Genomic DNA, 21,188 nt, shown 5'->3' with positions numbered 1-21,188 from the left:
GAATTTACTGCTTCATTCATCTGTCATTTTTGGAGATGTCTAGTATAGTACAGCACAATGGTTCTGATTCATGATATAACCCACTGCTCTGTGAAAATCTAGTTATATATGCTTATAAATATAACAACTTCTGCAAATACCAATGCATCATTTAGTGGTATATCCTTGTTTCTGCACCTTTACACCAATTCTCATGCAGCACTGTCTTGATGGTACTGCCATCAGCAGTGTGAGTAGCAATTAAAATAGGAAAACCACCAGTGATCTGTCAAAAGGCTTTTGTGAAAGAAATATAAAATACTTCTAAATTGTATGTTTTATGGCACCTTCCATCTATGGCTGCAGAATTGAAAACTAATGGCAAGATACACAAACCTTTTACTTTCCCCCTTTATACATTATGGAGGGAAGGATCCAGTGTGTTGTCACAGAATGTATTCAATTAAATCTAACAGGAACAAATTTTAGCCGGCATATTCTGATGGCACAGAGAAAAGATGAAGCATCAGTAATTGGTAACATCACTTTATTTAAAGTTAACTTTTTACAGTGAAGAAATTGAAAATGACATCAATATCAAACCTCTCAGAGAAAAGACCAACAAGTTTTACACATCAAGGTTTGTGATTTGAGTCACCCAGTCTGGGATCTGTAAAGGATGGAAAGCCACCCTCACCAATTTCTGACTTCACTACCAGTCCTGTAGTTTCTCTCCTCCCCTCAATCTGCAAGATGGGCTCTGCTATCAGCTGTTCAAAAAGAGTTTGCTTTCACCTCAGGCTAGTGTGCAATGTCCAGATAATGCACTCGTGCTTCTTCACACAGTGAAGGACCTGCTACTGGTGGGAATTGGAGTGATTACCCAAAGGCCACTTAGTTTTTCCAGGCTTTCAACTGGCTTAAAGAATTTGAAGCAATGCTTTTTAAGGTGCAAGGCTTCGTCACATCTTCCCCAGGTTTACGGTATTTAACCATTAACACTGTCACACTCAAAAGGTGATGGACATTAAGACTCCATTTCAAATCTTAAGATAATTTTCAATCATGGAATATTGTGCACAGTTGATTTGAAGGATTGTAACATGTCTGCATTCACTGTATCCATTTTTGTACTGTTTCTACAAAATGGTACAAGCTGCCCTTGTTAAGGGCTTCAGTCATGAATTTTGAGAGGTCAAGGACAGTCATGTTTGCAATCAAAATTATTCTTGTATAATACCTTTGGAGTAGTTAATACAATATAATTTCTGTGCACAAGTGTTTCAATTTTAAAAAGTGAAATACAAAATGAAGTGAAATGCAGTCTGATTTGTGATTGAGGACAAGGGTCTTTCACAGTGAGACTACTGTAGCATAGCCCTCCTTGACTGGAGGTTGTTGACAAGTCACCTCCACCAGCTCTGCGTTCTACAGCTTCCAGTCCCAAGCGTCTCCAGCACAGGCATGGGGCGGGCATCCACCCTCCGGCCTGCTTGTCGTATCCCTGGCGAGCCCCCGCAGTACCAGGCCTACACCCTTGTCTTCCTGGTATGTTTGTTCAGGGTGGTACTGTCACCCTCCGTCAGCAAAAACATCGTCAGCACGATCTGAGGAGATGAAGAGATTTGTGATTCAATCCTGGACAGTGACTGTGAAGAAGCGTTGAGGAGTTGTTTTGAGTTTACTCATTCCTCACAAGCCAGTACCTAAAACACTGATGGAAAGTCTTAGACACACCATGACAATGGTGATGTTGCCCCAAATGTGAGGGGCGTGCGAACACTCACCAGTCTCAGCTAGGACTCTTCCCAGTTCTCTGTGCCCTTCTCTGTAGCGCTTAGTCTCTTCAGACTTTGGGTCACCATCTGGAAGTTCTCTCCTGGGGTGTCACATACACAGCCAAACAGTTAAGACACATGTGCCCCTCGTTCAATAACCTTTGCAGAACTCTGATCAGTTCAGAGACACTATACAGATTTAACCCTCTTTCAGAAGGGCTTTCACAAAGTGACACAAATGAGGTAGAACTCTAAGGACTGGGAAACCTTTTTGTTTCCTTTTAGTATTTCCTTTTAAACCTAATTTTGAATCACCAATTTTAATACAGTATAGTAAGGCTGCCTCATCGTAACAACCTCTGGGCTCATGCAGGAGCAGTGGAAACCAGGTAAATGCAATGCTTGGCTATATTTGCATGCAGCTGGAAGACTGGGGCATTTTTCCACTGACATTGTACCGTTTGGCACCCTGATTTGAGTTCTGTCTTACCCATCTCCTCTTCATACACTTCTAGCTTGGATATGAGCTCTGTGAGACTGAGGGACTTCAAGCCTTCCCTCAACACCTCACTCCCTATGAGAAAATATACATAGAAAAAGTGAGCCACAGACACTTCATGAAAGAACCAAACACAAGTATTGATGTGTCTTCAAACCAACTGATGTGTCACTAATCTGTATATGACAGTCTGGATACCATGTATTTATAAACAATGTTCTTTATAAGATCATACTGCGTGCCAAAGCTTATTTGAAACTAAAATGATCAAAATTTCAAATGACCATCGTAATACTGATTTCTAGCACAGAAATATATCCCATGTGACTTCACTTAGTAGTTGAGATTTACTTGCCTTTGCCACCTGCCTCGCCCTTCGGCTTGACCTTGCTGTCACCATGGCGCATAATCATTCCGTCACTCCGCAAGCGGGAGAAGAGCTCAGTTTGACAGGCCCTGTCCATCAAAATGCCAACACAGCCCTGTCACATCCAGAGAAGACTCCCCCTCCAGCCACCCACTGCCTCTCGAACACGCCAACACAAGAATGGACAATTCAAAATCTGATCACACCCAGTCAACTAGCCTCTGTTCTGCCCCATCTTCATTAGATCAATTATTTGGTGAGGAAGTGGACTTATTTGATTTTCCAGGTATAAATCAGGCAGTTGAAATGAAGCATTACTGGCGTTGGCTCTCTCAGGCTGGAATTGCCCATAACTGCTGCAATATACCATACCATAACACCAGTCCTTCCTCTGTCCAACCTCACCTCACTTTCTCCAGAGCTGCACTTGCTTCCTGGGCCAGCGTGTGGGTGTTCACCAGCTCACTGTGCACTCTTCTCCAGGCCATCTTGTCCTCCATCAGGCACCCCTCCATCACCGTACGCAGCTCCTTCTCCTGTGACACCTGGCCCTGCAGAATCTCCACTTCCTCACACCGCTGCCACGGAAGAGAAGTTGGGAGGAAAGTAACCAGCTGTGAACTCAGTGTCTCGGGCTGCTTAGCACAGTGTGCACAGGAGCATTTAGAGCAATGTGCTGTTCTTTCCCGTAGCCTACAGGGATGCTGGGTGCAGATTACCTTGTGTAGCTGGATGGCCATCTCCTGCATTTCGGCCTCCAGCTGGTCGGCGTAGGCCTGCTCCAGAGCGTCGCTGGGCGGTCGCGCGCTGCTGTGCCACCTGGCGATCGCGGACGTCATCTTCCGCTTGGGCCCGAACAGCCTGGTGCAGGGAGAGCGCAGCACAGAGGTGTCAGACCCCAGCGGGCCAGTCCCCTGCCTCCCTACCTCTGTCCTCACTTTGCCTCTCAATGCCTCCATCCTCTGTGGGTGTAATGTCAGAGCCTCAAGGATCATTCTCTGACAAGCGGTGTTGTGCTGAAAGGTCCCTCTATCACACATTGATTATTGTGGCAAGTGGCAGCTCAGGGAGTTAGAGAAATGGCCTTTGGAGTGACTGAGGCCTGCCACCTCTCATCCATCTAAGACTGCCAGAAGACTTCCATCTAAGACTGCTTGCAATAAAGCCAGATGTCATGTTTGTAACTGAAGCAATCACAAACTGAAACAATCTACAAAAGCAAGAAGTTAACTGTAACACATTCTACCTTAGTCTCTCTCCTCAGTCATTTTTTCCTGCTAAATGCTAATAGGGTCAGAGTTTAATTAATTCTGAGGTTTCCGAAGGATCCACACATTATGCAAGTCAGTTTGGCATGATTTCCTCAGACTAGTGTAAACTAACAGCTGTGTAATGACAGCCCCTAGCGCAAGACACAGACGAAAGCAGACCCACGTGATGCCAACTTCCTTCAGGTCATTCTCAGTGAGAGTGAGGAAGATGCGCAGGTCAATGTCCTGTTCCTCCAGAACGGGGAGATATTTGGAGAAGCCAATCTGCTCCAAGAACTCTGCCAGGTCCTACAAGAGGTTAGGTTTTGAAAAGGACAGAAAGGGTAAGGTCCATCAACAAACAACCATCTTATCCATCTTATCCATTCCAGTTATGCAGTGCTGGGCCAAAGGATCATGGGAGAGAAAGCCTAAAGGCTGTGTCTCCCCCATCTAACCGCCAGGTAAGGGCTTGGTTTTTGAGCATGTGTGGCCAAAGATTATGGGCAATCGAAGGAACTCCAGGGGAAAAAAACATTTGTAAAGGCATGTTGCTGGATCTATCAAACACAGGTAATCAAGTCAGGCAATGACGGATGGAAACTAGGACTACACATTGATCCAGCAGTAGAAACACTGCACCCAGGCGCAGTCTGCATGTCATTGTACAGGAGCACTGAAAGATACAGCATCCCAAAACAGGGAGTCACTGGGGGAAGCAGAGAGCAGACAGGTGGCCCTTTGGCAGCCCTGGAAGCAGTAAGCTCATGGTGATATGTACCTTGGGACCCGTATAGGATGGGGTCTGGCTAGTAGGCGGGAGCATCCCACAGTTCCCAGTACTACCAGAATGTGTGTTCTCACTGCTGCCGTGGCGACTCTTGCTCTTGTGGTGGTGGCCCTTGTTTGCTCGGCGAGCAGAGCTCCTCTTGGCCTGGTCAGAGTCCTGAGGAAGAAAGGGTGTGCAAGGCCACCATGAAAAGGGAGTCGCATTAACAGGATTTTTTTGGTCTTCCCCAAAATGAAGATTAACCACAATCCCAGTGATGTTCACACGTTAGTCACGACACACGTTCTGGCTATGTCTATGCTCACCTCGTTGCTCTCCAGTGAGGCTTCACGGCTGAGTCCAATCATGCGCGGGAGGCCCTCACTGCTGCTGCTGCTGCTCCTCATGGTGGGCATGTCGTTGTCAAAGAAGGGACTCTCATCTGAAGCAGGAAAAGGCAGCATAAGACCAGACTGCCAGACGGCAAGTGGATCCTGGTCTGTGATAGGAGACCAAATTGTTTCCTAGGGACAGCGGTTCTAACAATCATGTTATTAACTAAGTTGAAAGGGAAGAGCCCTCCAGTACCTCTGCTGCTGTTGCTCTGTCCGTCCAGCTCGTTGATGGGTGAAGTGACGTCACGGTTACAAATCCCCTCACTCTGCTCGCCCTCGTCTCGAAAGGTCACATATCCCGGGGGTGCAACTGTAGGCTCTGTCCATGTGGAGGAAGACTCTCATTACTTTTGTCCAATGACAAAATATTAAGAGGCATTACTCATCACTCTGAATACAAATGTACATCTAAAAATGCAACTCTCATCAACATACGTCAAGGTCAATGTCATATGGCAACTCTCATCAACATACGTCAGATTCAAACTGACATGGATGTCGAACTGATTTTCAAAATAGCCTATAGAGTAATGTGGGAGCCTTCTACTGGAAGCGGCTGTTGCCTTCCTTCACATTTCATTTAGCAGATGGGTGATTTTGCTTGTGACAGTACTTGCTAGTTGTGATGTTAAAGCCAGTGTAAGGTGAAGTTTTCCCAAATCTGAATTTAACATTGTGTGCACACAACTCAAAAAAGTAAATCTCTTATAAAAATGCATTCATTTTTCCTTGGATGTATTAGTATATTAGACTAGTGTCTCAAAATCAAACCAATAACACACATTATCACAACAAACCATGTATACTATGCGTGTGTTTACATGGATACACTTGTAACTGCTTACTGGCCTCTAGATTTTTCTACCCTATGTCAATCTTACCATTTCACCTGGCTTACAAACATTACCTATCAGAGCCAAGGCTTATATTCCAAATAATATAGCACAGGATTATTAGATTCAGAAGACACATGTACATATAACAACATGTATGCCAGAGAACACCAGCCTTTAAATTGCTACCATGTGGATAATGTGCAACACTGCTGCAATGCCAGCATCTTCACCTATAAACAACAAATCAAAGCTACAGGACATTTTGAGAGTGTGTCTGTGTGTATATGCACTGGCCATAACATCTTTTCATGTTGCAGAAAAGCAATTTCTGGGGGGAAAAATACTTCAAAAAAGCAGTGCCTTATTCTATTAGTTGTGATATCCACCTATGTTTCTCACACAATTTCTCAGGATCCATAAATATTACATCAGTGCTACTAGTACAGTACATGCAGCAACCACACTGCCCCTCTCAGTATCTCAGCCTTGTGTTTATGAAGCCAGACAATGGTATGGCAGTAAAACAGAAGTGATGTTATGTACCATGTCATGGCTTTTACAGGAAAAACACAGCAAACTTGACCTTTTTTTGACTATAATATCTCTGGATGAACACAGTAGCAAACCACTCCTCACAGTGTCCTCTCAAACACAAGAAAGCTATGTGAAACAGACTGCAGTAAAGCCTGTACCGCAGTGCCTGCTGGTGCTTCCAACTCTGAACTTGGCAATGGCTTGTGGCCCGTCGTGGATGCTGGGCCCCTTGACTTTGCTGCGGCTGAGACGCGACCTTGGCGGAGCGCTATCCGAATCCTCAGATGAGCTGAGATCTGCAAGGTGCAACAATGCAAAAGTGGGAGGAACGATGCTGTGAACCTCTCTGCATGATCACAGTGCAACACTGCACACGTTCCATGTGACATGTGCTTAGGTAAATTATACCTGAGGGGCGTGCGGCTACAGCTATGCAATGCCTGGCATTCCCAGCAAAGTACCTTGTTTGAGCCTCATGGAGTGCATGTCGATGAGGCTGGCAATCTTGGTGTGGCCGTACAGCATAGCCAGAGTACGGGCAGTCTCTCCTTTGGCATTTCTCTCATCCACCTTCACCCCCTACAATGCACACAAGCACATGTATACACAAACAGAACAATTCAGCTTTGTTCCCTTTGTTAGGTATGGGAAAAAAATTAATGTATTAGAGGTTTGAAAAGGACAATGGACACTCACATGTTCCAGAAGGTACTGAACGATGATTTCATGCCCAGAAGCAGCAGCCTCCATTAAGGGAGAAAAGCCAGAAATGGGTTCTCTGATGGAATGAGATGTGTGTTCACATACTGCAGTAACATGTTGGTTGAGAGGTAGTTATGAGAAAGAGCCACTGTGCTCCTTCATACCATTTAATACAGAACCACTCACTTGATGTTGGTGTTAGCATTGTTGTCCAGGAGAAACTTCACCATCTGCTGGTGACCTGTGCTGGTGCAGTGGAACAAGGCCGTCCAGCCTCTCGTATCCCTCAGCTCCAGCTCTGCACCTTGCTTTTACCAGACAATGTCAGACACTTCAATGGCACAGCGGGCACAGTGATGAGCCAGTTTCAAAGTACTCAGTGTCACCACCACATCTGCAACACATATTACTGGCCTATTCTCACCACTACAAAAAGTGCACCAAATAGACAAAGCAAGCAATGGGTAGAAATTACTCCCTACCTGCAACAGGAAGTAGGCAATGCTCTCGTTCCCACAGCTAGCTGCCAGCATAAGAGGTGTCTGACCTTTTGCAGTGGTGGCGTTAACACGTACACCCGCTTCCAGCAACAGATTGGCGATGTTGTCATGCCCAATATAGGCAGCATACATCAGGGGTGTCCAGCCACCAATGTTCTTGCAATCCAGGTCTACTTCACCTCTATATTCAAAAACAGATTACAGGAGCAACATTATCAAGCATCAGTGCTCCACTAACATTTATATAACATCACATATAATATCCAACTAAACTAACAAAGTGGCAGAGCCTGATTTTAATGTGTGTACTTGTCTGTCTGTCTTGAATGAAATTAGAGGTGGCAATACTACTCCATCAGGGTCATGTGACACAAAAAGTATTGAAAAGACACCCACCTGCGTATGCACTCAGCCACCACGTCGTACTGGCCGATAGAGCAGGCTGTGTGGAGATCCAGGGGTACATCCAGCTCCTCAGGGCGCACCAGCTGCCCTCCACTGCCTCCCAACCACAGAGAGAGACTGGCCCCCAATTGCTCCGACTCACTGGCTTCGTCACTCAGTTCCGACATCCTGCAACTCCAGTTCCAAATTTCACGCACCTGCATATAAGCCAAATTTCACTGTCTTTGAAATTACATCGACTGACTCTCAAAAGTGTGGGCTAACGGATATAGCAGCTCGGTGAATGAGGGTTAAACGTCTCGGAGAAATGTCGCGCACAGTGATTCCAGCTAACCAGCACAGGTGTTTAATTCAAGAACAAAACGTTCGAGAAAATTTGGTGTTCTTCTGGAACGTGTTGGTGCTTTACAACCATTCGTCTACATAGTCCTACTTCAATGGACTTCAAAACGAATTTCACACACCAGACAGCAATACCGCACTTTTTCCTAGCGAACTGCAAACTGTGATAAGCTAACACAACAAACTTATCTGGCAAGTCAGCTTGTTAAGTGACATGGCGAGGTAAGCATGGATTTGAGTGGGGAACAAACTAGCTCTCTAACAAAGTCAGATTGTAACATCAACTAATTAACCATCTGAAGAGAACGTTTTTGGGAAAGATATACTATTAGCTATCGAGCTAGCCAGCTCTTGTGATTTGTGGCTAGCTATCTAGCAAACCAGCTACAGTCGCTATCGCGCTAACGTTACTTAAATGCGACCAAACCAAAAAAAGTACTGACAAAAGGAAACCGATACAAACAGTAATGCGATATATGCTGCCTTACCTGCTTGTGTTTGTTGGTGTGTACTGTATTGTCTGTTCAGCTAGTTGTCTTTGCTGAAGCTTAACAAAATCAAACAACACGGGCGCTTGAGGTTGCACCCTTGCCGCAGGAACCAGAGCTTCAAAACAGCTGGGATCTGTAGTCGTTTTTCTTCCATTTCCAGGAATTCCAGAGGTAATTTATATGGGTATACACTTCATTTCCCAAGACGCCCCGCTTTAAAAGAACCCGTTCTCACGAACAACAGCCAATCGCAAGTAAATTACAAATGACGTCAAAATCGAGCAACAGTTGGTATTGAAGTCCTTTGCTCTCTCTCTTTTGATTTCATCTTCATATTACACATAAGACAATCACATCCAACAATTCCCTCCACTCCCAACCCCTCCATCGCTCCTTTCATATCCATCAAACATCAAAACACCATCATCCCTTCCCTGCTGACCATTAAGTATCATTTGTTTAAATCAATCAACAAATAAATGAAATGTCCAAAAACGCAAATCAGAGATTTAAGGGAAAAAAATGAACAGTTGGTGTACGTCCATGGAAAAACATCAAAGCCACAGGTGTTACAAAGAAACCTAGGGCTCCACTGCGAGAATGTTAGCCCCAATATTAAATCATGAATGGTAGAAACTGCACCTTTGGCCAATGCACCGAGAGAGAGAGAGAGCAAATCATGTAAAGCCTTGCCAGACGGCAATGATGTTGACATCTGGTGCTGAACATAATGCCTGACTTGAAAGAATCTAAAAAAAATCTGACTTAGACAGATCAGAAAGTTTTGACAAACTGTCTATAAATAGGTCTTGGAAACATTTTAAAGGTTTGCTTACAAGAATGTGTTTCCATGGCAACCCAGGATGGCCAGTTAGGTAGCTGATGGTAAAAGTTAGGAAGTCATACCACCACTGTTTGGACCTCTGAGGAAAAATTTTGCACAGACACTGCTGCTTGCCATTCCAAGATTTATGAAATCTAAACATTTAAATAATGACAGAGGGGTAAATGCTAGACAGATTTCTTTTGGACTAATATATTTACACTGACAGATATTGATAAATGACATAGAATAGTTTGACTGACAAAGTGAGGAAGGTTCACACAACAATTCACAGATGTTACCCGTTAAAAACAAACCTTGTTAGATTTAAAATCAATGTAGACACAAACTGCTCTTTTAGTAACAGTGACAAAATAAAACACATACTTTTTGGGATTGTACAAACAGCAAAGTTTTTTGGGCAGATGTAAAAATAAAATATACATACAAAGTTACTAATGGTTTTGTTTTGAGGCAAGATCCCAGTCTATTTGTCCAGTAATGATCTGTCAGATGTCAATACATTGCATATTGTGTGCTCTTGTTGATAGCAAAGTATCATTCACACCAGGTAATTTTCCATCCAAAATCCAAAATTCTGAATCAGTATGTGGAGACCCTCTAAGAACCCTCTAACAAAACTGTAAAGCCATCAAGCCATCGTCTACTGTGTTTGTAATTAATTTTGTTCATTTTATGTAATTCCCAAACATGGGTTGTACTGTGATTTCTTTATATCCTCATCGTGGCTATAGAAAAGGACAATATGATCAACTGCTTTGACGTCATATTTGATAGACAAAAACAGTCAAAATATGTGTTAAAGACAATTTTAGTCATTAGGGTGCAGTTTTCAACAAAAGACATGCAGTATGAAAGCTGACCTTGGAAGAGTGAGTCAGGCATTTTTACCTCAGTGTTGAAAATTAGGCAAAGGCAGTGGCCAAAATGAGAAACAAAACTCCTCATTATAGTGACAGTATGTAGTGGCGGATTTAGGTATGGGCGACATGGGCAGCATCTTGCCGGGGGCGACATGGGGCGCCCGCACAAAAAAATTCGGAGTGGTGACATTTGCGCAATCGGTTTTACATCGCTTATTTGCATGTCACGTCAATGATATATGACATGTGTGGGTCAATTAACCTTGTCGGTGTGGGCGCCCTGATTCTAGTTTGTGAGCTAGGCAGGCTACTGCCTGGGAAGATCTCCCACTCAGAAGTACGTGATGGGGAGTGGGGCGGGGGTAGGTTGACCTCAGGTCTCCCCACTGGAAGCCCGAGGTAGGGGGGTGGATAGACGCAAAATTTTTGTTTTGCGCTGAAAGGGGCATTCGCCCAGGGCACCATACAAGCTACTGACTGGTTATATAGACCCAATGAGTAAATTATTAGTCGAACTGCCCGTTTTGGTTTTGGGGGGTGAAACTGCTGACCTGCTTTTATCCATTCCCTTCTTCCTCAACAGGCATCACAGTGTCTCTGTTTTGCTCCCACTGAAGAGTGATACAGCCATTCATATAGATTTTGTCACCAAGCATAACTAAAACAAGTTCATTAACCCTTTAGTTCAAAATTTTAATCTACTGATAATCTACAGACTTGTGAATATATCTGTTTCAAGATCATGATTTTCCATCTGAATTTCTCATTTCAAGGCACCAGCAATATTCCATTTAAATGTAGTACTACTGAAAGAATGTCAGGAGAAAAAAAATATTTTCTCAATATTTAATTGTATGAATTCAATTTGATGTTCAAGTCCTAAGAAAAAATCCAGGCATCTTTGTAACTTTTCTCACTTAAGACTAATTGTGGGGCAATATAGCAAAACAAAACAAAGAAATTCATAATTCATGTATATTATACGTATGATGTCTTGTCTCCAGGGGTATATAAGACAATAGGTATTTTTACATTTGCACAGGCAGCAACTGATCCTGGTTATGTCCATTTTTAAAATGACATCACTTTCACAGCAGTCAGACAGATCTGCATTTGCAAGGAAGGGATTTCCTATACCCTTACATTTGACAACAGAAAAGAAAAAAAAACTATATGACTCAAACCTAACCTTAAAGCTTGATCTGTCTGTATCATGATTAACTGTTCCTGCTGCAAATGATAAAAACCCTCCTGTTGTTTTCAACAGCTGTATAGCATCAGATCAGAAGAAGTTAAAGCAGAACTCCTCCTGTGTTGGGATGAAGACAAAGCTGTCACTGCTTGAGCCAGGTGTCTCCCCCTGGTTCTGGGAACCTGGCTGGGGCTGTGTTCTGCACTCTGCTCTCCTGTGGAAAACTGGTTTCTTGGCTGGCTCTGACACAGCTGTAACTCGAGCTGACTTCACAGCTGAGAGGAAAAAAAAAAAAACAGCATTTTCGAGTAACTGGGTGGTGTTACCAAAAAGACCCTTCACAGATAATATGGTTCTAGCAAAGTATGTGTCACAAGAAAAAAAGGCAAGTGCTTAATACAGGAATAATCAGCCCCATTGACCTCTTCAACCTTACTTACCTGCCTGAATGAGTTTAACCTGCTTGGCTTTGTCCTCTTCCATCTTCTTCCTATAGTCACCAAACATGGCCCTCATCACCTGCCGCTTCTTTACCAGGGGGGCTTTACTACTACGCAGGGTTTTCAAGGCACGTGAGGCCTCCTCCACTATAGACAAAAACATTTTTGCAGACTTCAACAAACACTGATTGTCACAACTAATATTTTTAAATGTCATTCTGTGAGATCAGGACATGAGTTATACGTGTTGCTAATATCTCTGTGCATTCTAGTCAAAGACTTCTGTTACTTACTTTGTTTAGGAGTGGACTTCTGGGTCCTCAAGCCCAGTTCCAGCTGTTCTATACACCAGTCCAGCTCTCTGACCAACTGCTGTTCAGAAGACTGAAACATACATCACATAGTGAGATGACGTTTACCTGGCAAAACATTTCATCCAAAATTTAAGTGTAAAACTGTGGACATCTGACAACGCTTACCAGCTCTTTGGCCAGCTCTTTGGCCTCCCCTTTGGGACTGGCTGCCTCTCCCTGAGATGCAGAAACAGCTGGTTGTTTCAGCTGGCATTCAGCTCCCTCTGCTGCTGGTTTCTTTTTGCTGGATTTTTTCTTTTTCTTAGCTTTGGAAGAGGGAGGCACAGGTCCTTGCTTTGAGTCCTGTGACTTCTCTGAAGCATTATCCCCGGCATCTACTCTCTCAGCTGAACCAGCAGTAGCCCCTGTGAGTCCAGTCTCTGTCTCTGCTGGGTTCTCTACAGGGATTTGGAAGTTGAATACAAAGCCGGAATCCTGCCCAGTCATGGGTACGGTGCTTGCCTCTCCTGACTCCTGGACAGCAGTCTGCGATGGTGCGCCATCTGGGAAGAAGTTGAAGGTGAAGGAGTTGTCACTAGGGATCCAGCTGAGCCCTGTTTCCTCTCTCCTCCTGTGGCTCAGAGTGCCTAGTCCACAGCACAACATATTTAAATAAGGCACAAATGGGGTCTGAATTTGTTTTGAATGTCTATAAGGGATTAATAACACAGACCATAAAAGTTATTCCAAGGGCACAGGTGAAAATTAAAGATAATTTTCCACACTGACAGTAGGGAATTATTTTTTACACTTATAGTTACTAATACATGGAATTGCTTACAAGGATTCAGGGTGGAAGCAGAGACCTTTCAACACCAGGTCCGACACAGTGTTGGATATAGTCAAGACTACAGACCATACAATAAGCCTGTTCTTGTCATTAAATGCCTTTGTGCATAGCATTCATCAAAGGTCATACATGAGATGTTATGGGGAGGTGACTGCCAAAAGATTTCTTAAGACCGTTTTCTGTACCTGTGTCTTCCTGTGCCTTGTGCTCCTCTGTCATTCTCTGCCTGTAATCCCCAAACACCATATGCATCACCTGCCTCTTCCTCACGAAGGGGGTGTCCTGGGACTGCAGCACATTGAGCACGTGCTCTGTCTCCTCCACTGGGACAGAACAATTACAGATTAACTGACTGCATCAATAATTGATTGAGCAATGGTGGAGCATTCTACAGGAATGGTAAAACACTACAGTCAAACTCCTTTACACACACTTTACCTTTCCGTGGGTTGGTGTTGCCTATCAGTAAGTCTGTCTCCAGCTGTCGGATACACCAGTCAAGTTCATCCTGGAATGTTCCCCAAGGAGCCTTGACAAGAAATCCCGTATCACTAATTACTCAGACAAAAGCAACTCGTTTACGCTGCATCTCTTCGTGATGACTCTTTTTTTTTTGTCAAACTACACTACTTCACAAGTTTAGTTACTGACATGAAATACTGAGAAAACCATTGCAAGTCACATTCATCAATTCATGTTGGCTAGCTGCAAAGTTTGTTTATTTGCTTAAACATAAGGAGATTAAAGTATGGAGCAACAGGCAATAAAAGAAGAAACAATATTACGTGGTAGAATGATTGAACATTAGCTACTGGCCTTACCTCTTCCATCACAGATTCATTGATGCCAGCCGCACAGCCGGGATAGCATTCCCTGAGAGGAAAATGACCAAGCAATGTAGCGCTCAATCTGTTATGTTTGCGCAAGGGGTATTGTCGCTAGCAGGAAAATTTATCACCGTGTACAGGTTTATTCTTATGAAATTAAATGAGAAAACTAGGTACCTCTTAGATCTATATTCAGTCTTTTAAACAATGAGGAGACAAGCGCAATCTACTGTGAGTAACTTTGCAGCCATCCACTCTTCACGCTTCGGAGGGGTGCACAGAGTTGTCCTTCCGACTTGCAGCAAATTTACCACATGCATCTGGTTCCCGTGTGCAATGCCATTTTTGAAAACATGGCGCCCATGGGCCGAAAAGGACTGTTTTCTTATCAGTAACAGGAACGCTTTCATCGTACGACCCATGTGTTCACCAGCATGTGTCAATCACCATTACGTAAACATTTACAAAAAGAGCTCTGCCTCTCAAAGTATTTTAATATGACGCCAAAATTGCTTTATGTGGGAAGGTGAATTTGACACACAGTGCAACCCGTTTAAAATACTCACATCCTTTCGGAACCAGTCGTTTCTTGGAAGTGGCGATTCTGAAAAACTGAGTGACATATAAATGGATGATATGAACGTTTATATTTCATATATATTTTTAGTACCGTTATTGTAACGCTTTTAGTCTGTATTTGTGCTACACTTTGGGTTCTTCTATTGTTGTCTGTGGGGAATTGTATGGGTACTTGTGTTTGTGTGCAAGAGGAAATAGGAGTAAATGTTGAGTAAATGGAAACTGGGAGAGAAAGAAGGGAGGACATGAAATGGAGCACTCATCTTCAAGTATTAATGATTACATATACAACTACTCCTCACATACACACTTCTGTAGCATTTTTTTCTGCTAAAAAAAAAAAAAAAAATTCTTGCTAATAGAGCCGCAAAGATCAAGCTCCAAGAGTAAGTGCATAGCCTGTAACTGACTGTATGTGAAGGCAACAGCTCGATATTTAATGAAACCACACCTTACATGTTCAGATGGTGGGTTCTCAAACAGGGAACCACATAATCTAACAAGATACTCCTAATACAGCTAGCCTAGTTAATGCAGTTATGTAGCAAGCAAGAGCTTGGCACTTACTAATTCAAATGTCCTTATGATGTCTTTTGACATTTGGAACTTTTATGACCTCTAACCACCCAAATGTGACATGCCAGCTGCAGCAAGAAATACTATTAATATAAAAAATATTCAAAGCACTCTGTTCAGGGAATCATAAGGCTGATTCAAGCTGGCATAAGCAGATACTCTTACGGCTCCTTTTCCCTGACTATGAGACCACTCCATGCAAAAACTTGTAAATAGATGTGACAGTGAACACAAGACAGACACAGATTTAAGATCAAAAATTATTTTAATTCCCATAATGATAAAAATAATTCCATGAATTCTGTAAACCATTGCATAAATGCTATAGTGTAAAAAAAATTGAACAAGTGTTAACAATTTTAAACAATACACTACAAGTAAATGATTATGCATTATAAATAATACCATCTAATTTATTTCTACTAAAAAAAAAGCCATTCAGGTGATCAATCTTTCCTAGATACTCAGCTATTCCATATAAAGGCTTAGATAAATTAAACACAGGAAAATTCCCATAATATGTAATTAAGGTCATATGTTGACAACACATACACAAATTAATGTACTAACAGTAATATTTCTAAGAATATTTAAACACTAATTAGAATATTAGCCATTCTATTTATCAATACATATCAAAATAAGGGATATGTTGTTTCTAAATAAATGCCTAGCCCAATTTAAATTCCAAGCAAATAAATCTATGAAATCCAACTTTACGTCTGTTAGAACTAAACAACTTTCTTAATTCTACAGTTTTAACTGTAAAACCCTGAGAAAAATAAACTTTTTCCTTTTTGTCCCCATCTGTATCAATAGATTAATAAATACACAAACTTGAAAACGGCATTTTCATTAAATTCTTATACATGTCCTTTTTAAAGAATTTGAACAGTATAGCCAGTTTGTAAAACTAAATGCTACATCATATTAGATCAAATGCTCTCCTTATTCCAGTGGCCAATATCCAAATTTGGATGGTACATTCAATATCTTGGCTTCCATGCAAAATAATTTAAACAACTCTTTTACATTTATTCATAGGGAACAGTGGTTCCAGTAATTCGGGCATAATTTAGAGCAGGGCTAATCATCTCTGGTCCCAGAGTGCAACAGTCCAGCAGGGTTGTCAGCTTTTTGAACCCACACTCTCATTAATGAGGAAAGTGAAACTGGTTCAATCAAAACAATGATTAACTGAAAGCAGGTAAGTGCATGGCTATAATGAAAGCCTGCAGACACTGGGGCCCTCTAGGACAGCAGTAAAAAGACCTGATTTAAGGATTTCCTGATAAAATGTCTGCTTTGATAATTAATGCTGCAAAGTCTTTCTATTCTTTAATGCCTAGCCATTCTAATATAAGCAAGCAGAGCTTCATATTTAACATCTTTATGAGATTGCATAAATATAGTCAGATTCAATCATTACATTTTAAATAAGAAAAGAAAAAAGCATGTGGATGCAATAAATTTATCCACACGCAAATATAATGAAATGTGTACTGTGTATAACAAGCTGCTTTACTCTGTGCTTTTCTTCAGTGCCAGTTGCCCATTTGTGTGTCAACTGAAGTGCTTTTAATCGTGTGGCCAATGCATCAAAATTAACAGGAAATGAAAGGAATTGATTCTGCTGTGACTTGTAAGAACACTGTGTGGTCAAAGGTATGGCAGATACAGACAGACAAGTATTTAAATGTACAGTGAAATATGTTTGGTTCACCAACCCTGATTCACTACAACTCCACCTAAACAAGAACCCAGGTAAGATCTGTCAGACCTTGGTTGCTGTGAGATCCTTGAGAGACATTCAGCTCCCTTCCAAAGTCACTTGGGTTATTTGTTGTCACTCTATGATGACACATTATGTATGTCACACTACCCCTGTCCTCAAAACTGGCTGATAAAAAAAAAAAAAGCCAAAGCCAAATTTGAGGCATACAAACTATATGTGATCAATGAATCCAAGACCCAACATGAAACAGCAAATCATCCTCAAGTCCACTTCAAACAATGCTAACCGGGTTTTGGTGGGACTACAGAGTCAAATCAGTATTTTACTTTAAGAGCAAACCTTTAAAAAAATCATAGGAAAAGAAAACATTTCAACCACACCTGAAGAACTCTTAACTTCACAGTACTAGCTGAAGAAAACTGCAGGTTTTTTTTGCTTAAATACAGAGAAGAGCCACTATTGTTCCATGCCTTGCTCGATATATGTATTAAAATTTCAGTTGCAACATAAACACCGCTCTGCTCATTGTGACTAACGATATACTTTCCACATCATGAAGCTATTATTTCACACTTCACTGTCAACACTGCCTTATTATTCATTGCTCACTTGTGACATCATCATCCATTCCCACCTTTAAATTTAATCTTTTGTTAAAAAACACAGCAGTGCCCTGTGGGAACACTAAGGGCAGCTAGGCATCACTACTGCTCAGTCCCACAAGGGAATGAAGCATGGTGAGGACGTATAACAGCCCTGCATGTAAATGGATACAGAAGTGGCAGTGTTGGCATTGTACCAGCTCTGGAGGAAGTGTACAAGGGGCCAAACCTTAAACCCACAACATTCTACAGACGTCAATTATTTACATCAAAAAAGGCACAAATTTAGGGGAAAAAAAATCATTGTTTTCAAGAAAGTATGTTTAAAGTACCCACTGAGGGGACTGGAAAATCCATTGAGAAACAAGGGTCACATCCTCTACAACAGAGTACAAAATACATAAACTATAATCTGTATTTTTACACCTGCAGATCCATGCATTCTATGGAGCACGCACCTGCTGCTCCACTAAATTAAAAGCCTACTCTTTTACATCACTAAGCCACAGAAGAAATACAGCCTAAACATGACAAAGCTGAGACATTCATTTTGTAGGGGGTCTTCTTCAAAAATTGCATTCCCAAACAACAGTTGTCTTAAGGTGTGCTGTAAGGCAAGACAAGATGAGTTACAGCTGCCATGATAAACAAGAACACCCCCCGCGAACTACACCTGTCTGTATCCACCATATATAGGATGTTATGCGTAAATGATTTAAATACATGAGTAAATATGTACAATATTGTTCCCGTGAGTATTGTAATTGAGTGAGGATATTCCAGTTTAAATTAAAACTAATGAAAGCACCTTACAGTCCAAATGTAATTTACAGCATTGTAGTGCACAAGCCTTTGTATGCAACACTGATTCACTTACCAGTAAATTACAGTTCAGCACAAAAAGAAAAAAATAAATATAAATAATGATTAAACGCTTATGGCCGCTGAAAATTGAACAACATAAAAAAGTTTCTCCACATTCCTTCACTATGGACGACTGCTGTTCAAAAATCATGTTTTACGTTTTGCGCATTGAATGCTCAACCACAATCATTTTTTCCTTACAACCAAAGAAAGCTTTGCTGTGGTCGTAACAGTTCCCACAAATATACAATTTAAACAAGACATTAGATTTGGTCATTTCTGAAAATGTGGTTTCTAGCCATTTCTTACTTAGAATGTTAGAAATAATACAGTAATAAAAGGTAAAATATCACAAAATATTGTAAAACAGTAAAATCTTTGGCAAAACTACAAAAAATGGGAAAACAGTCCATTGATATTATCAGCAAACACAGTTATTCCCACCCACTCATTCAAACTGTTATACTGAAAATGAAAGGGAATACCTCGCTATACCATAGTGCCTTTACTACACCAACTGTAACTCTTAAGGCATACGAGTAACACTGGCTACAGAACTGGTTTACTTAAGTACACACTGACACTTGTCAGAAAACCCCTGCCCCCATCTAATTTCACATATCATCTTGGCCCAAATAACAGGCAGGTTTTTCTCACCCAAAATGTACGTTTTAAAAATGCAATAGGACCTAACAGAAAAGTGCCCCCACTGGCCACAGCAATGTCAGTAGATAGAGTCCACATTCAATAACTACAGAGTTTAGCTAGCATAAGGTCAGGAAAATGGATGAGCCTACATGCATTGAACATATATATCTATGGGTGTGAATGTGTGTGCGTACATTGTTCCTCACCCTTGCTAAAGCAGGAATCAAGAGAGAATTTTTAAACCAATCTGAAATTCCTTTGTGGTTCCATGAACATCTCCACAGCAATTCATGAGTCTGACTATGGATTCTGCCATCTGTCTGTGCCTGGAACAATCTTCCTGTGCATGCTGGGCACTGAAGGCAGACAGGATCAATGTTACATGTCATAGGAGTTCATGACACACAGGCATCAGACAACTCTGGTTCTAAAGAAATAGTGTCAACAAAAACAAGATAATCTTACAATTTAAGAGCCATTTGACCACTTTTTAAAAAATTGATAAAGAACATTTTTGTTTTTGCAAAAACTGAAGACTTTGTGGTGGCATACTGGATTTAAACCCCAGTTCTTAGATTACAAACATGAGCTCTACCAGATTGCTATGGTGAACAAAAAAAAAAACATCCCCACTCATTTCTGGATTTCCATTATTCCTTTTGGTTTGATAAAGTGCTTTCTTAAAAAATCACCCCAGGAAAAAGAATCAGGAACACCTTACATTTGGGCCAATAAAGCACTTTTGTCCCCCTTTTTATTCTTCAGAAAAGTGGCCAAATTTGTAGTGTCATCCCCTGAAACAGAATGACATGCTGCCTTAAAGGGACAAGACTTCTGCCAAGCTCCACAATGAATACATGTTACTAATAAAGATGATAATTTTAATCTTAAAATAACTGGGCTAACATTTGGGTCAACTCCGAATTGCTGAAAAATCACCAATACTGGTGAAGGTGAAAATTTTCTCTGAACTCTCAGAATCAGAAGGGAATGCTGCCTTAGTCTTACACACACATGACTTCTTTTCAGGTCTAAAATGAATTCATCTTACTTATAAATCTCAGCAGTTTGATCATGAAATACCTAATCTGGCTAAGATTTAGTTCTTCTCTGAATTTCTGAAATCAACCTGCAAAGTGGAACGATTTTCTTTGCCAAATCAGAATTCACACAAACAAAAATACATTTCAACCACCTATTGTTACAGTTTAACACCCACAAATAACTTCTCACCAGCCTTTCAGGTATGTTTACGTTGTTTTATGATAACAAAGTACATCTGCTGGTGTAATCTACAGATTACCGAAGACAAATTTTTATTGAAATACATGTAAAAAGACTTAGATAACGGTTTAACTGTGGGTGTGGGGCTGACTTCCCATATTCCCTTTTCAAAACCTTTTACCTCTTAAATATCATATATCCCCTAACTGACAGTATCATTTCCCCTCCCTAGACCAAAAATGTTAATATATCCCTGATTTTCACCTCAAAAGGACACTGTGGCACAAGTGTGCCTCAAAATCACATGCATTGTCTCTGTCCGTTGAAAACTTGTTGCTGTAAATATTAAAGGACTAAGAGTACAAAGTACATGAACACGAATACATTGTTTGCGAACACAGTAGTAGGTCATTTCAATTAGTTTAAACTAAACACATTACTGTCATATTTAACAATAATATACAGATTTAACTCCACAGATCTCTTCTGCAAACGAATTGCAGAATTACATCAGTTTTCCTCTATTATAAAAGAGTGCCAGTTTTTCCTTTTTAAAGTATATACACTAATGATTTGTTTCCTGATTTGCATACTCCTAACCAGTAATTAGCTGCTGAACACTGTTAAGGATACTGAAGCTGCATCAAAATTCACCAAGAAGCACCACTGCCCACCACAGAGAAAAAAATGGGACAGGATTTAGGAATCTGACATCATGTCATAGGCATTGATAAAGTCTATATTGTTATACAATTCATATCTACATAAATAATTTTAAGGGAACTTGATTTGTAGGCCAATGCA

At 41.3% G+C, this 21,188-nt stretch overlaps 2 protein-coding genes across 5 annotated transcripts; both read right to left on the bottom strand.

Moving 5' to 3' along the window:
- Positions 1-1,311: 1,311 nt before the first annotated feature.
- On the bottom strand, positions 1,312-8,929 carry anks3 (ankyrin repeat and sterile alpha motif domain containing 3). Its single transcript, XM_036533677.1, has 17 exons — positions 8,845-8,929; positions 8,006-8,211; positions 7,592-7,790; positions 7,296-7,417; positions 7,104-7,185; positions 6,869-6,986; positions 6,566-6,703; positions 5,231-5,356; positions 4,969-5,084; positions 4,655-4,819; positions 4,058-4,182; positions 3,343-3,484; positions 3,029-3,201; positions 2,612-2,712; positions 2,248-2,331; positions 1,767-1,858; positions 1,312-1,586 (listed from the first exon to the last, which is right to left on the bottom strand). Exons 2-16 carry the CDS (start codon positions 8,179-8,181, stop codon positions 1,776-1,778), a joined length of 1,950 nt encoding a protein of 649 aa, XP_036389570.1. The 5' UTR covers positions 8,182-8,211; positions 8,845-8,929; the 3' UTR covers positions 1,312-1,586; positions 1,767-1,775.
- Positions 8,930-11,451: 2,522 nt separating this feature from the next.
- Positions 11,452-14,420, bottom strand: c1h8orf33 (chromosome 1 C8orf33 homolog). Of its 4 annotated transcripts, XM_036545487.1 has the most exons (8): positions 14,334-14,420; positions 14,151-14,202; positions 13,768-13,858; positions 13,515-13,652; positions 12,666-13,126; positions 12,480-12,570; positions 12,187-12,333; positions 11,452-12,021 (listed from the first exon to the last, which is right to left on the bottom strand). In XM_036545487.1, exons 2-8 carry the CDS (start codon positions 14,157-14,159, stop codon positions 11,837-11,839), a joined length of 1,122 nt encoding a protein of 373 aa, XP_036401380.1. In that variant the 5' UTR covers positions 14,160-14,202; positions 14,334-14,420; the 3' UTR covers positions 11,452-11,836. The 4 variants fall into 4 exon arrangements, with proteins under 4 accessions (XP_036401380.1, XP_036401377.1, XP_036401384.1 ...); XM_036545484.1 differs by having other exon boundaries at positions 14,151-14,420; XM_036545491.1 differs by having other exon boundaries at positions 12,678-13,126; positions 14,151-14,420.
- Positions 14,421-21,188: the final 6,768 nt, after the last annotated feature.

This window comes from Megalops cyprinoides, chromosome 1 (assembly GCF_013368585.1).
Source record: "Megalops cyprinoides isolate fMegCyp1 chromosome 1, fMegCyp1.pri, whole genome shotgun sequence".
NCBI classification, from domain to species: Eukaryota; Metazoa; Chordata; class Actinopteri; order Elopiformes; family Megalopidae; genus Megalops; species Megalops cyprinoides.
The sequence above is the reverse complement of the archived record's forward strand: the minus strand, read 5'-3'. Positions and strand labels throughout refer to the sequence as shown.